This window comes from Alligator mississippiensis, chromosome 8, assembly GCF_030867095.1.
Source record: "Alligator mississippiensis isolate rAllMis1 chromosome 8, rAllMis1, whole genome shotgun sequence".
Classification (NCBI taxonomy): domain Eukaryota; kingdom Metazoa; phylum Chordata; order Crocodylia; family Alligatoridae; genus Alligator; species Alligator mississippiensis.
The window spans coordinates 27898021-27912984 of NC_081831.1; the positions used below are offsets into that span (position 1 = coordinate 27898021).

At 55.6% G+C, this 14964-nt stretch overlaps 1 protein-coding gene across 2 annotated transcripts; it reads right to left on the reverse strand.

Annotated features, from left to right (window-relative positions):
- Nucleotides 1–3520: 3520 nt before the first annotated feature.
- On the reverse strand, nt 3521–14110 carry GNL3L (G protein nucleolar 3 like). Of its 2 annotated transcripts, XM_006261282.4 has the most exons (17): nt 14026–14105; nt 13891–13922; nt 13363–13416; nt 13244–13281; nt 12964–13065; nt 12739–12855; nt 12288–12371; nt 11508–11643; nt 11201–11304; nt 10621–10765; nt 9998–10085; nt 9470–9641; nt 8387–8529; nt 7896–8032; nt 6801–6910; nt 3878–4049; nt 3521–3735 (listed from the first exon to the last, which is right to left on the reverse strand). In XM_006261282.4, exons 3-17 carry the CDS (start codon nt 13373–13375, stop codon nt 3683–3685), a joined length of 1614 nt encoding a protein of 537 aa, XP_006261344.3. In that variant the 5' UTR covers nt 13376–13416; nt 13891–13922; nt 14026–14105; the 3' UTR covers nt 3521–3682. The 2 variants fall into 2 exon arrangements, with proteins under 2 accessions (XP_006261344.3, XP_019342938.1); XM_019487393.2 differs by lacking the exon at nt 13891–13922 and having other exon boundaries at nt 14026–14110.
- Between the last annotated feature and the right edge of the window lie 854 nt (nt 14111–14964).

Here is a 14964-nt window from a genome sequence, read left to right on the forward strand (position 1 = left end):
AGCCGCAGCATCGCATTGCAGGCTCATGTTCATCCTGTGGTCAATGATGACCCCCAAGTCTCTTTCTTCCATAGTGCTAACCAACATAGCACTGCCGAGCCTATAAGGATGCTGCGGGTTTTTTTTCCCCAAGGTGGAGAACCTTGCATTTATCGGCATTGAACACCATCAGATTCTCATCCGCCCACTTGCTGAGCCTGTCCAGGTCAGCCTGGATCACCCGCCTGTCTTCTGGCGTGGATGCTTTGCCCCAAAGTTTGGTGTCATCGGCGAACTTGGCCAGTCTGCTTCTGACTCCAGTGTCCACATCGTTAATGAAGATGTTGAACAGTATGGGTCCAAGGACAGAGCCCTGGGGGACCCCACTGGTCACAGGACACCACGATGAGTGACTTCCATCAATTACTACCCTCTGGGTCCGACCCCGGAGCCAATTTTCCAGCCAGTGGATCATGGGGGACCCAAGGCGACAATTGGCCAGTTTCTCCAAGAGACGATCATGGGACACCAGATCGAAGGCTTTTTTGAAGTCAAGATATATGACATCAATCTCATCTCCCTTGTCCAGGTGATAGGTCACCTGGTCGTAGAAGGAAATGAGATTGGTCAAGCAAGACCTACCCGCAACAAACCCATGCTGGCTATCCCTTAAGATGTTGGTGTCGGCCAGTCCATTAAGGATGGCCTCCTTAAACTTTTCTAAGATCTTCCCCGGGATAGAAGTCAGGCTGATGGGCCTATAGTTAGCCGGATCCACTTTCCTCCCTTTCTTGAAGATAGGCATCACGTTGGCCTTCTTCCAGTCTTCAGGCACTACACCAGAGCGCCAAGAGTTTTCAAAGATCCGCGCTAGAGGCTGGGCTATGATGCTCGCCAGCTCCTTGAGTACCCTAGGGTGAAGATTGTCAGGGCCAGCTGACTTGAAGGTATCCAGCTTCTCAAGATGTGGAAGTCCTGGATCCTGGCTAGAAACCTACGTGAGCGGTCGGACCTGGCTGACTGCTCCTCCCAGCAGATGTCTGGGTAGTTTAGGTCACCCATGACAACCACATCCCTTGACTTCACAGCCTCCATGAGCTGACCTGAGAATTCCAGGTCCAGCTCGGCCCCCTGGTGAGGCAGTCTCTAGTAGACGCCCACTATCAAGTCCCTTTCCCCACCACCCCCTTGCATTCTTATCCAGAGAGCCTGTTTGCCCCTCCTCTGACCCCATCCTGATCAAGGATGTGCATTGCTCTTTGATGTAGAGCACTATACTCCACTCCCCCTTTTTTTCCCCTGCTCCATCTCATCTGTACAGGCTGTAGCCCCTGCTGTCCACTGCCCAGTCTTGGGTAGGATCCCACCAGGTTTAGCCCCGCTAGGCCTGGCTTCAGACCACAGTATTACTGTGTGAAACCTGGGAGGGGTATGGCCACTGTCTTGGGCAGGGGCATAGTTTATGAGGCAGCAGCTATCAGTTATGCATGAGTGGAGCTAGAAGAGGGCAGGCTGGGCCCAAGTCCTGATAAAGCAGAGGGCGGGGATTGTGAGAGACACCAGAGATGGAGCAGCCTGAGGGGAGTGGAACATAAGTGATAGCAGTCACTCACAGCACTTAAGGGGCAGGGCTCACAGGAGTGAAAGTGAGTGGGAGGGGGCCATGTGAATTGGTCTGTGGCCTCTTCCCGTGGCTGCACGGCAAGGGGGCAAAGTTTAGCTGCAAAAAGGGTACAGCTGAAGGAAAAGGCCAGGGCTTCAGACTTTTCCACCCCTCCCCCTGCCCTCCCACCTCTGCCTTGCTCCCAGAACATCTGCTGACCCAGCCCATCCCCAGTGAGGATTTCAGGTTCCCTGATTCCCTCTTCTGCCTGGAGGAGTCCACACTAGTCCAGCCCCAAGGTAAGACATTGCCTGCATTCCCTGGGAGGAGTTGGGGCTGTGAGCCCAGATTCCTGGGTTCTCTGGAAGAGAAAGGGGGATGACAGAATGGAGCAGGTGGGAGCTGAGAATATAGACACCTGTGTTCTCTGGGAGGGGTCTGGTGGGATGGAGCAGGGGGGAGCTGGGAAGCCGAGCACCTGGGTTCTCCCCCAGCTTTGCAAGGTTGGGGGTGGGGGGCATCAGGGGCCCCTCCTAACCCCAGTTCTCACTGCCTAGGCTCCCAAACCAGCAGCCCCTGGCGCCAGAGCCGGTCAAAATCAAGGTCCCGCGCTTCTGCCTGTCACTGTCATGGCAGCCCCTACTCTAAGACTCATCATGTTGATATGCCTCTGCTCGCAGTGAGTCAGACTCCATCAGGATGAAACCTAGGGGTCCAGGCTCCTAGCCCCTTCCTTCTCTCATCCTGCTTAGAGAACACTCAGTATCTTCTCCCAGATTTAATCTATTAGACCCCACTCTTGTCCCAGACCTGAAATAGAACCCAGCTGTCTGGACTTCCAGCCCTCCCTGCTCTCATCCCTGACTCCCCTCTAAGAAAAAACAAGCTTTTGGATGCCCCTGCTAACTCTCTCTTCTGCCGCCCCTCAGGTCCCCTGCTACAGCCTGAGAAGTTGCCTGTCCAGGGACCCCTCCCCCAGTACCAACCTACAGCCAGGCAGAGCCCGTTAGCAGCCAGGATACCTGGGTCCCCTCCCCACTGGGAGTGGGCTGGGAGAGGGCAGGTTAAAGTGAGGGGGACTGAGAGCCTAGACAACTGAGTATCATTCAGCAGTGTGGAAGCAGAAAGACTGGGGTGGGGGTCGTTTGTTTGTTTTAGAGTGACTGGACTTGTCTGGATACCTGGGTTTCATCCTCATCCCTCAGGAGGCAGTGGGGACCACAGGGTTAAAGCAGGGGCGGTCTGGATTCCATCCCCAGCACTGGGACAGAAGTAGGGTAAACATAGGATGGGGAACTGAACACCTGGACCTCAAGGAAAATGTGGTCTAGTGTTTTTAACATGGGGGGGGCCGGGCCACACAACAGGACTGGGATGCCTGGGTACCTGCTCCAGTGCCAGGATGAGAGTGAGGACTATTAAGTGGAGTGCAGAGAGGCAGGGCAGGAGAGAACAGGGGCGCTTAGACACTTAAGTTCCCTTTCCAGTGCTAGGATGGACAAGCCCAAACACCTGTGTTTCCTTTGGGGCCTAGTACACTGGTAGAGTGTGTGTGTGGGTACAGCAGGGGGGAAATGGTTGAATTTCTTCTCTAGTGTTTGGATCAGAGGAGGGGCTAGTGTCAGGGGAGAGGGACCCCAGATGCCTGGGTTCCTTCTCCAGTATTAGGCGGGGGTGAGGTTGTGCGTTAGTGACGGGAGCAAGAACGAACACTTGGGTTCCTCGGCTAGAATGGGTGTGGGGGGGCTAAGGTGAACGTTTTGGGAGAAAAGGGGGAGAAGCCTAGTTCCTCTTTTCAGGATTAAGATGGGAGTGAGGTCTACTGTGGTAATGGGCAGGGGGAGTGCAGGTGCCTGGAGTTCCTATCCAAGAGGGCAAGTATGAACGCTTGGGGAAGACCAAGCATTGGAGCAGGGTTCCCTTGCCCATGTGATAGCCTTCTTTGATGCAAGTCTAACAGTTTTAATGAATAAAAACCTTCTTAGCAAAGCTCATTGGGATAACGCTATTGCACCCTCCTGCTCCTGCAGTGGGGGCTCATGTCCCCAGTCCAGCTCTTGTGGTGGGAGACAGGGAATGCAACTTCCTTCCCTCATCCATTCAGAAGTCCATGGCGGCTGTGAGGGTGGTGGAGAGCCTGGTAGCAATTTTCTCTGGGGGGGGGGGGCAGAGAAAGAAGAGAAATTATGGGGTTAAGTGGAGAGGAAAAGAAGTGCCCTGGACACCTGGGCTCCCTCCCTAAGGCTAGAAGAGGCATAGGGTTAAATGGGGAGGAGGTTGGTAAGAGACCCCTACCTGCTCTCTTCTGCTGCTGCTTACGCCTCCTGCTGGCTGCGCAGAGACCCTGCCCCTGGAAGAGGGGGTCGAGGGCAGCAATGTCAGGCAGGCTGGGGCCATGGGGCCTAGGGCTGGCAGCTGTCACTCGTGCCTTCACTTTGGCTTGCAGCTCCACAGTCATGGGGCAGAGCTAGGGGAGGAAGGAGGGGCTTGTCATGGAAATGAGCTTGGGGGAGGGTTCTCACATGGGAAGGAGGGGGTGGAGCTCAGAGGCCTTGCCCATTCACCCTGTCATTGAACTGGGTTAGAAGGAGGAGATGGGATTTAAACAGGGAAAAGGATACAACTTGCAAATAAATTGAGAAGAGCCTTCCATTGGCTACTGGTGGAAAATGGGGGTGAGGCTTAAGCAAAGCCCTGCCCCCTTTGGCCCAGATAATCTCTAGTTCTTGTACCAGGTGATTAAGCAAGGGGCTTAGCATGCAAATGGTTTAAGAGGGAGTCTCTCCATTGGATATGAGTGGGGAAAAAGGTGTATCTAAGGGTTCTGCTCCTTCCAGTAGGAGCTGGGTGCTGACCAGGGATCTGGGTTTTCCATTTCCCACAAAAAAACCCAGAAAACCACAGATTTCCCATTTTTATCACGGAGAAAATGGATTTTAGCTTTTAGCAGAGAAACCTGGGGATTTCCTGATTTTTGCAAAGAGCTCTGCAGTCTGGCAGAGTTCCAGTCTGAAGAGTTCTTTGCAAGAAGGGCAGGGAAACCCCCAGCCCTGTCAGGAGGGGTTGGGAGAGGGGGAAGGGCAGAGCCTGAGGCTTGCACTCATCAAGGCTTGGATCATGGTCACTGTTTGTTCCTGGAGCCTGTAAGGTAAGTGGGGCATGGGGGACAGCTGGCTGGGAGCTGAGCCAGATTGAGAAATGGGAGGAAGTATGGGTCTCCGTGCCCACTCCCAGGAGCAGGGCTAGGTGGGTAAAGGCAGCTGTGCCCCTTTGAGGGCCACACACATGCTGCCCTGCTGGAAGGGAGGGGGATGGCCCTGACCCACTGCCACCACTGCTGCACCCCACAGTGCTTTGCCATGGCTGGTTGAGCCCCTCCCCCTGTCAGTACCCCTCTGCGGGCCATGCATGCCGCCCAGCTGAATGGATGGGGTGGGGGGAGGCTTGTATGTAGCAGCCACCACCACCCCACCCCACTGCCATGCCTGCCACTGCAGGCAAGCAGCACAGCAGCACGGGGTGGTGGCAGCTGCCACATGTGAAACCCTTCCCCCCCCCCCAATCCTGCCAGCCAGGAGATGGTGCCCTTGTGTGGGCGTGCAATGACAGGAGGGAGCTTGCACGCAGCGGTTGCCACCGCCCTGCACTAGCACTGCTGTGCCACTTGCCCGCAGAGTCACGTGCAACCAGCCGCAGCAAAAGCAGCACAGGGCACAGCAGTGTGGGGCAGTAGTGGCTGCCACGTGTGAACCCACCCCCTTGTGTCTGGCCAGGTGGTGTGTGTGTGCGGCCTGCAGAGGGGCACTGCTGCCCTCATCCCCTGGACCCACTCCTGGGAGCAGGCACAGAGAGAGACACACCCCACCCCTGCTGGGGGTAGGGTGTCTGCCTGCATGTGCAGGGCTGGGGGGGGAACTCTCTAATTTTAGTCACAGATTTGAGGCTTTAACTGGAAAATGTGGGGTTTTTTTGTTTTGTTTTTTTTTTTAATTGGGGAATACCAGGATCCCTGATGAGTCTAGGATCCTGGCTTTCTCCGTTTAAAAATCAGAGAAGTTATGATTAAAACCTCCCAAAGATCTGGGCTTTTTGCCATTAAAATGAAATGCCACTATATAGAGGTATCAACTAAATACTATGTTGCAATTATATATTTACAATTTTAAAGCAATCTGGAAGCCTATCAGTGCTTCAGTCACTATAATAGACTCTAAATAGCTGTAAATTTTGGTGTTTGATTTTGGGTTTTTATCATGGAGAATCAGGTCTCCCTACCCCTTCGCTCACTAGGATAGAGGTCCAGCTGTGGCTGTCCCATTCCCCACCCCCACAGCTCTGCTATGCCCGTGCTCGGTCCCTGCCCATGCCATTGCTCCTCACTCCCCACCCAAAACCCTATGGACCCTACCAGTGCCGCTCATGTACTCCCTGCCTGACCATCTTTCTGCTCTCCCCCGTCCTGCAGGCTGAAACTCTGCTAGCCTGCAAGGGAAAACCCACTATTTCCCACACTTTTCTCTTTAGAGAAAATCTATGTTTTGCCATGGAAAAATGCAGTAAATGGAAAACCCAGATCCATGGGGATGAGGGGCTTAGCATACGGATAAGCTAACAGGGAAAGACTTCCACTGGATACTGGTGGGGAAGAAGACTGGGCAGAGGATGGTCCTGCCCCTTCTTGAAAGGCTGCATATAGGGCTGTCCTTGTTGGGGGGGACAAAATCGGGGCGATCGCCCCAGGCCCCACCATGGCTGCCACACACTGCCAGCTCCATCATTGCCCCATGCTGCCAGCTCCAGCTACTTGCCACTCCACGCCCCCCACCCCCTCAGGCTGATATGCCCTGGGCACCACCCACTCCCAGGGACAGCTCTGGCTATGTAAGAAGGGGCTCGATATGCAAGTGAGAATAGGGCTGGCACTGGAGAAAAGGATGGTGAGAGCTGAGTAGGCTTCATTGGAACCTGATGAAAGGGGGAGGGGCTTGCTTGCGACTCCACCCCTTTTGTAGAGCACAGATCAGATGACAGCAAAAGAGGGGCTTGGCAAGAAAATGAGCCAAAGGGAGGGACTCATGGAGAAGCCCCACCTACTTGCCCACCTGAATCTAAGTGGTGATGGAAACAGAGAGGGGCATGGTGAGCTCATGTAAATGGAATGTCAGTGGGGAAGGGGTGGGGCTTAAAGGGGTGCTTTCACCCCTTCTTCTCAGCCTACCTTCAGCTCCTGGTATTCCTCCATACATTTTGGCTCTCCTTCCTCTTCCTTCTCCATTTCCATGGTGGTCTCTGGGGCCAGGCCAATGCCCCCAGGAGCCAAGGGGAGAGCTGTAGAGAGAGTGGTGCTGTGAGTCTGCCCCAGATGCCTGGGTTATTTCCAAGGCTCTGGAAATGGGGGAACTAGAGAACCCAGGCATCTGGGCTCCCCCCTGCTCTGGGAGGGAAGTGGGGTCTTGGCAGATGTCAGCAAGGGAGCCCAGATGCCTGGGTTCTCTCCCCAACTTTGGGAGGGGAGAGGGGGATGATAAGTTGCAATAGTAAGCAGTTGGGAGCCCAGACACATGGTTCTTTCCCCAGTTAAGCAAAGGCAGTGGAGTATGGTGGGTGAGAGCAGAGGGTAGGCTGGGTTCTTTCTACAGTTGGGGATGGGGAGGCAAGAGTGGCGACTTAGAACCAGTAACTGAGAGGATGCCAGTGGGCCATAGCAGTAAGGGGTCAGGAGCCCAGATATCTGGGTTGTCTTCCAGCTATGGAGGAAAATAGGGTTTGGTGGGTTAGCATGAAGACAATTGTGGGCTTGGATACCCAAGTTCCTTCCCAGCTATGAAGTAGGACTGAGAGTTCAATGGATTAATATGGAGGGAACTGGTAGCCTGGCCACTTGGGTTCTTTCTATAATTGAGAGAGGAGTGGAGGCTGATAGGTTGCAGTAACAAAGGGCTGGGAGATATAGGAGGCAAACAGGATCTAACGAGTTGGTCTGGAGGGAACTGGGAGCTCAGGTGACTGTGTTCTCTGCTTGCTCTGAGAGAGAGAAACAGAGACTGGTGGTTAGAGCAGGGGTGGGGACTAGGAGCCTGGACATCTAGATTTATTTCTGCAGACATGGGAAGGGAGTGGGAGCTAGGACAGAGAGAGGCTTGGAGCTGAAACCCTTAGCTTCTCTTCTTGCTTTGAAAAGAGAACAGAGCCTGTGGGGTTAGAGTAGGGGTGGGGGCTGGGAGCCTGGACACCTGGGTTCTCTCCCTGTGCTAAGAGAGATGAGTTAGAGCTAGGCAGGTAAACAGGGAGCACCCCCAAGGACCCCACTTACTAGCCAGTGCCTCCTCATTGCCCTGCTCCAGTGCCTCAAAGTCAAAGGCCTTTCCCATCTCTGTAACTATCTCAGCACTGATGTGGGTGGGCAGCATATGGGTCTCCGGGGGGTGTGTGAAGTAGCTGATCTTCCCACTGTGGGGAAGGGAGAAGGGTCAGCTGGGATCCCTGCCTCATCCTTCAACCCACCCCAGGAAGGAGCATATAACAACACCCAGGATAGGACTCTTTTAGAGCCAAGATGTGACCAGATCTGGGGTGGAGAGGCTGGAGAATGTCATGTGAGATACCCCCTTGCCTCATCTTCTACCTCACTGGAGAAGAGCATTGAAGAACCCACCCCACAACAGGATAGGGCTCCTTGGGAGATAAAAGATGCAACCAGCTCTAGGGTAGGTCAGCTGGGCAATGGCATCAGCCAAAAAGAGCCCTATTTTCTACCACCCCCCTGGCAGCCAGTGTTCCTCCCCCCCCCTCCCCCCTCCTCGCCTTGTCCAGTCACTTAGCACAGCTCTGGCAGCCTTCTCATGATCAGGTAGCCCACCCTTCCTCAGTTTCCCCTGCCGCCGGGCCAGGTGGGCCAGAAACTCCATGGTGTCATGATAGGTGGGGACCCCATAGTGCTCCATTATCTGTGTGGGAAGAAATAGGTAGAGGGTCCCCCCAGGGCCCATTTAGACCCCCTCTCTTTTGGGAGGGCAAGCATTTTGGGCCATGGCCTCAGCCAGGGCACCCAGGTCCTGCCAAGCTTGGTGTGGGCTGCTCCCAAGATGGCAGCTCCCACTTTCACCAAGGCCTTAGTAACTCCCAAGATGATGGCCCTGCTCTCCACAAGGCCTTGGTGATAGGGTCTCTGAAGATGGCAGCTGCTGGTGTTGTGGAGACATCCATTTGGCACCTTCCCCAAGGCAGCACCTCTTGCCTTCCCTGAGACCTCAGCTTTGGTGTCTCCCAAGATGGTGGCTCCCACCCTCCCTCCCTGAAGCTTCAGCATTGGCAGCTGCAGACATCATGGTGACCCCCATGTTTGCCACCATCTTGGGAGGTATCATATTGGGCACTACCCCACTGAGGATCCTACCAATGGGTGCTCCTTTAGCTATCAGCCTGGATCTTAGCAACCATCCCATATCCCCTCCCCCAAGGGCCTCCCTTAGTAACTACCCTGTAGGCCATCTTGCTCTTCTCCAAGGCTCCTTAGTAACCATTAAGTGCCCAACCCCCCATGCAGGCTGTCTTAGCAACCACACCACATAGCAATCACCCTGGCCCCAGTAGGCCTCCCTTAGCAACCATCCATTTGCCCCCACCCTGGGGAGCTCCCATAGCAACCAGCTGTCTTCCCCCCCCCCCCCCCCCCCCCCGCAAAGCACTTGGCAACCAACCCTATAGCAACCACCCTTCTTTCTCCAAGGGACCTTAACAATCACCCCATAACAACCACCCTCCCCAGGGGCCTTCAGCAACTACCCCACACATGGAAATTTTCCCCTAAGGGGCTCCCTTGGCAATTGCCCTATGGCAACCATCCACCCCAAGGCCCCTTAGCAACTGCCCCTCCCCCCAGGTCACCTGCTCCTTGGCACAGCGCCGCAAGATGGCCATCACAGGGGTCACAGGGTCTTGGAGACGCTCGAGGGGGAGGCAATGGCGCAACACAGATCCTGTCCCAGCCCCAGCAAGCACCAGCCCTGGACAGTCTAGTAGCCTCACGTGCTTGTCTAGCTGCACCATCTGTAGGCACCTGGGGGGGGAGAACAGGCTATATTACACCTGGGGGGGGGGGGGGGGGGGGAGGGGGGTCCCAGGCATCCAGGCTCTCACCGTGAGGAAGAAGCAGTGTGAGATCTGAGGGAACCCAGGCATTCAGACTCCCACAGAGGAAAAGGGGCTGTACGAGAGGTTGAGGAGAACCCAGGTATCCAGGCCCCCATAGTGAAGGGGAAGCATGAGGGCTGGGAACCTAGGCATCCGGCTCCCACCACAGAAAAGCAGCCGTGCAAAAAGCTGGCGGAGGAACCCTTGCATCCAGACTCCCATGGTGGAGGAGGAACAGCATGAGACCTGGGGGGAACTCAGGGGGGGGGGTGTCTCTCTTACTTGGTGATACCAGGGGTGGCCCCCACGCTGCAGGCCCGGCCCCGCTTCAGGCTGTTGATAAGGCTGCTCTTGCCTACATTGGGGAAGCCTGAGAGGAGAGGGAGGGGATGGGACCTAGATGTCCAGGCCCCCAACCTGTCCCTTGTCTAACCCATTGGAGTCTACTCCCTACACTGAGAACCCAGGCATCCAGGCTCCCTCTGATTTAATGTACCAGGCCCCCACCCCGAGAGCCCAGGTGTCCATGCTCCCCCTGCTCTAACCCACTAGAGGCCACCACTTCACTCGGGGACCCCAGGTGTCTGAGCCCCACTTCCCTCTCCCCCTGCCCCACAAGCACCTAGGGGTTCAGGCTTCCAGACATCCCCTGCTCTAACCTTCCCCCCTCCACCATCCCGAGAAAGCCCAGGTGTCTGGGCTGCCCCTGCTATAATCCTCTATCCTTCCCAGATAACCTAGAAAATCCCAGCTCCCCCCATCCCTACCCCCACTCTTCCCAGACAACCCACACATCCGGGCTCCCTTTACTCTAATCCTCCATCCCTCCCAGAGAACCCAGGTATCTGGGCTCCCCCTGCTATAACCCTCTATTGTTCCCAGAGAACCCAGGCATCCAGACTCACCCACAACGCCCACGGTGATGGTGGCTGCAAGACCCTGGCTGCGGCCGTAGCCCCCCAGCATGTGGAGGAGGCAGTCAGCTCCCACACAGCCCCCGCTGGCCAGCAGCTCTACTGAGGCCTTGGCCACCGGCACCCGGCTCTGCTGCTGTGTAGGGGGAGTGGGGGGTGGGCAGAGATGCAGGTGATCAGGGGACCCAGGTGTCCAGAGCCTGCCCCTACCCTAAAACTGGGGGCAGGGAACCTAGGTCCCTGAGCAGCTAGACCCCATAGCTACCCTCAAACTGGAGACGGAGGTGGGGAAGAGGGGAACCCAGGCATCTGGGTTTCTATTCCCCACCCCTCCCTAGAGCTGGGGGAAGAACCCAGGTGTCCAGATCCCCACATAATCCCTCCCAGAGTCAAGGAGGGAAGTCATCTGGGCATTGGCACTCTCCCTAAAGCTGAGGGGAGAACCCAGGCATCTGGACCCCATCCACACCCCACTGCAAAGCCATGGTTGGGGAGAACCCAGAAGTCTGGGCTCCCACCTACCAGAACCAGGGAGAGAACCCAGATGTCCAGGCAGCTCCCTCCCCCTCACCAAGTTCCTGCTCTGCTGCTGGGTGCAAGCCTTGAAGGCGACAGTGGGGAACTCGTTGCGCAGGTACTGTAGCCACTTAGCCACCACCTCCCTGGGCACCAGGTCTGGGAGGAAAGAAGCATGAAGAGTTAAAGTGGGAGAGAACCCAGGTGTCTGGGCTCCCAGACCCCCCCCAAAGAATCCAGGCATCTGAGCTCCAGTCCCCTACACTCTCACTCCTGCCCCAAAGAACCCAAGCACCCAGCCCCCACTTCTCTCACCTTCCACCCCACTCCCAGTGAACTTAGGCATCCAGGAGAGTCCGTACCAATCTTGTTGAGCACAAGAACAAGGCGCTTCATGGCTCCAGCCTGTAGCACTGTCTCCTCCACCAGGGAGCAGCGGCAGCCCAGGGGGTCTCGAGCATCCAGCACCTCCAGGATGACATCTGCTGCCTCCACCACCTGTACTGAGCATAGCCCAGGTCAGCCAGGATCTCTTCAGGACCTAACCAGGCCCAGCCCTGCTTAGCAACTAGGGGCTGGGGTCTCTCAGCCAGGGCCTGACCTGGCCTGGCCCTGCTTAATGGCTGGGGATATTGGTCTGTCATCCTAGGACCTGACTAAGCCTAGCCCTCCTTAGCAGTAGGAATTAGTCGCCCAACCAGGCCCAGCCTTACTTAGCATCTGGGGTTAGCTGGATGGAAGGGGAAAAGCCAGACATCCAAGCTCCTAGACCCCACCCCCTGCCCCTTGTAACCCATGTAGCTCCCAAACCTGGGGAAGAACCCAGAAGCCCTGAATCCCAGGCTCCACCAGCTGTAACCCACCAGTCCCCTCTCCCATCCTAGGGCTAGGAAAGAACCCAGGGGTCTGGGCTCCCAGATCTGGACACCCCAGTTTCTCATCCAGGGCCCATCCTGGGTTCAATTAGGCCTGACCCTGCCTAACAAAATGGGGTCTTCCATCCAGGGCCTGACCAGGCCCAGCCCTGCTTAGCAACCATGGAATAGCACTCTCATCCAAGGCCCAACCATGCTTAGCATCTAGGGAATTGGTCTCCCATCTAGAGCCCAATCAGACCCAGCCCTGCTTAGTGTGGTACTGACCTTCCGAAACTCCCGGTAGTATGCCTTGAGGGAGGCATCCTTCTCAGTGTACTCAGGCCCCTCCAGTGTGAGCTGTCTGACCTCCTTAAGGGGAAAGGGAGTGAGATAGGGAAGGGGAAAAGCCAGGCATCCAGGCTCCTAGACCCCACTCCCTGCCCTTTATAACCCACATGGCTCCCAAACCTGGGAGAGAGTCTAGGAGTCTAGGGTCTCAGGCTACCCCAGCCCACAAGCCCCGATTCCCCTCCTAGGGCTGGAAAAGAACCCAGGTGTCTAGGCCCCTGCTGTTGTAACCCACCAGCACCCACTTCCTTCCCAGAAAACCCAGGTGTCTGAGCCCCTGCTCTGACCCCCTGACCCCTACCCCCCTCTCAGGGCTGGGAAATAATCCAGACTTCCAGCCCCCACTGCCCTCCCAGATCTGGGTGGGATCCAGGTGTCCACAGCTGACCTGGTGCTCAAAGTTTCTCTGGCGCCGGAGGGCATCATTCTGAAGGGCCTCCAGGCTCCGGTGCCGCTGGGTCTCCTGCTCCCGTGCCTGGCGCTGCCGCTCCCAGACCTCCTCTGCCTGTGGAGAGAACCCAGGCATCTGGGCTGTTAGTCTCTCTGCTCTCACCCCTAGCCCCACTCCCCTCCCAGAAAACACAGGCATCTAGAGTCCTCTGTCCCCACTTACCCTGTTTCTTCTCAGCTCTGCCTCCCTCTTAGCCTGCTCCTTGAAGCAGGAGAACTGGGGGACACCTGGATCCTTTTTCCCATGAGCCTTTGTGTCCTTCTTCTGTGGGGATGAGTTAGTCATGCCCATTCCCCCCTCCCCCATGCCAGGGGATAGAACCCAGGTGTCTGGGCTCTCAGATCCCCCAGTTCTCAGCCTCCAAACCACACTCCCCACCCAGAGGATGCAAGGATTGGGCTCTCAGCCCCCCTGTTCTCAGCCCCCAGCCCCCCTCCACCACCTTGGCAGCAGTAGGCTGGGTCCTTGCTGTTCTCCGCTCTGTGGGGTGGAGCAAAGGATTAGAAGGTTCATAGGGATCAAGGGTCAAGATTAGGGTCACCCTTCCCCTATGGTACCTACTGGGCCAGGTCATGGTGGTGTTACTGGTCCTGTGTTGTCTCAGCTGGGTGCAGTCTGGAAGACAGAAAACAGGAGGTGGGACAAGAGCCCCATACACTTGGGTTCTCTACCTCTTAAGGAGGTAGGTGGGGGGAGCTGGGAGCCCAGATGCCTGGGTTTTCTTTCCACTCTGGGGTTCAGAGCAGAAGGGAACGGGGAGCCCTGACACTTGAGTTCTCTCCCAGCTCTGGGGTAGTGGGGTCAGAACTGAGAACCCTCACACCTGGATTCTCAACATAGTCTGGGGCAAAGCAGTGGGGTCTGATGGAAGGCTAGAAGCCCAGATGCCTGGGTTCCCTCCCCACTAAGGGATAGGACAAGAATCTGATGGGAGCCTGAGACCCAGATGCCTGTGTTCCCCCTCCACTATGGGAGAGCAAGGGGGGCAAATGAGTTAGAAAAGGGGGCATGTTGGGTCCCCTGGTGGAGGAGTGGGGGCTGGGGGGAGTGAGAGCAGGGAGGGGTTGGAAGCCTGGGTTTTCTTCCTACCTTTGTCACTCCAGGTCAGCCCCTGCTGTCCCCTATACAAGGGTGGGGGGGTGTTAGCCCCAGCTTTGTCCCCACAACTCCCCGCTCCCCCTCCAGCACCGCCCCTTGCCCACCAATTTATCTCCCTTTACTTGCCTTGCCCCTTGCAGCTCAGCTACTACCCACGTGACTTTCCTATGACACACCACTTCCGGGCTGCTTTCTCTATCTGAATGTGGGCGTAGCTTGGAGGGCAAGCATTTTTTTCGCTCATCTCTCTTAGACTGCGCATGCACCTTTCCCGTTTACGCACTCCTAGCCCGCGCATGCGCTAGTCTTACTACGAGCCTGTTCTCACTTCTTCCTTCCACTGCCTGTCACCCTGCAGGCATGAGGTTGCAGCCACCAAGGTGCTGCAACACGGGAGCATGCAACATGTGTGTATAACTTTGCTTTGTGCTGCTAATAATACAGATACTAAAGCAATCAGAGGACCGGTTGGACATCAAAGGATTAACGGCCCCTGGAGTGGGTTGCAGATTGATTACATCAAATTGCCTAGAAGCACAAGGGGTAACAAATATTGTATGGTAATTGTAGATGCATTTACTAAGTGGGTAGAAGCCATTCCCACACGGAGAAATGATGCATTAACTACTGCAAAAGTACTAGTAGAACAGGTATTGTCACATTATGGAGTACCAAAAGGAATTGATTCAGATCAAGGTCCCGACTTTGTGGGAGAAATAACCAAGGGAGTATGTCAAGCTTTAGGAATTAAACAAGGTTTACATATCGCAGGACATCCACAAAGTTCAGGTCTAATGGAAAGAACTAGCAGAACTTTAAAGTTAGCCTCAAAAAAGGTGATAGAACAACAGAAAAGGAATTGGGATGAGAAATTACCTTTGGTTCTAATTACGCTCAGAGGATCAATAGCATCACATGGCTATACTCCTCATGAGGCTGTGACAGGCAGGAAAATGAGATTGCCCAAACAATGGTGGCTAGGAGAGGAGCCTCCTGATGAGCTGCAGCCTAGAGTGCTTGCAGATAAATGGATGCAGAAATTGATGCAGGCCACTTCTGAAACTC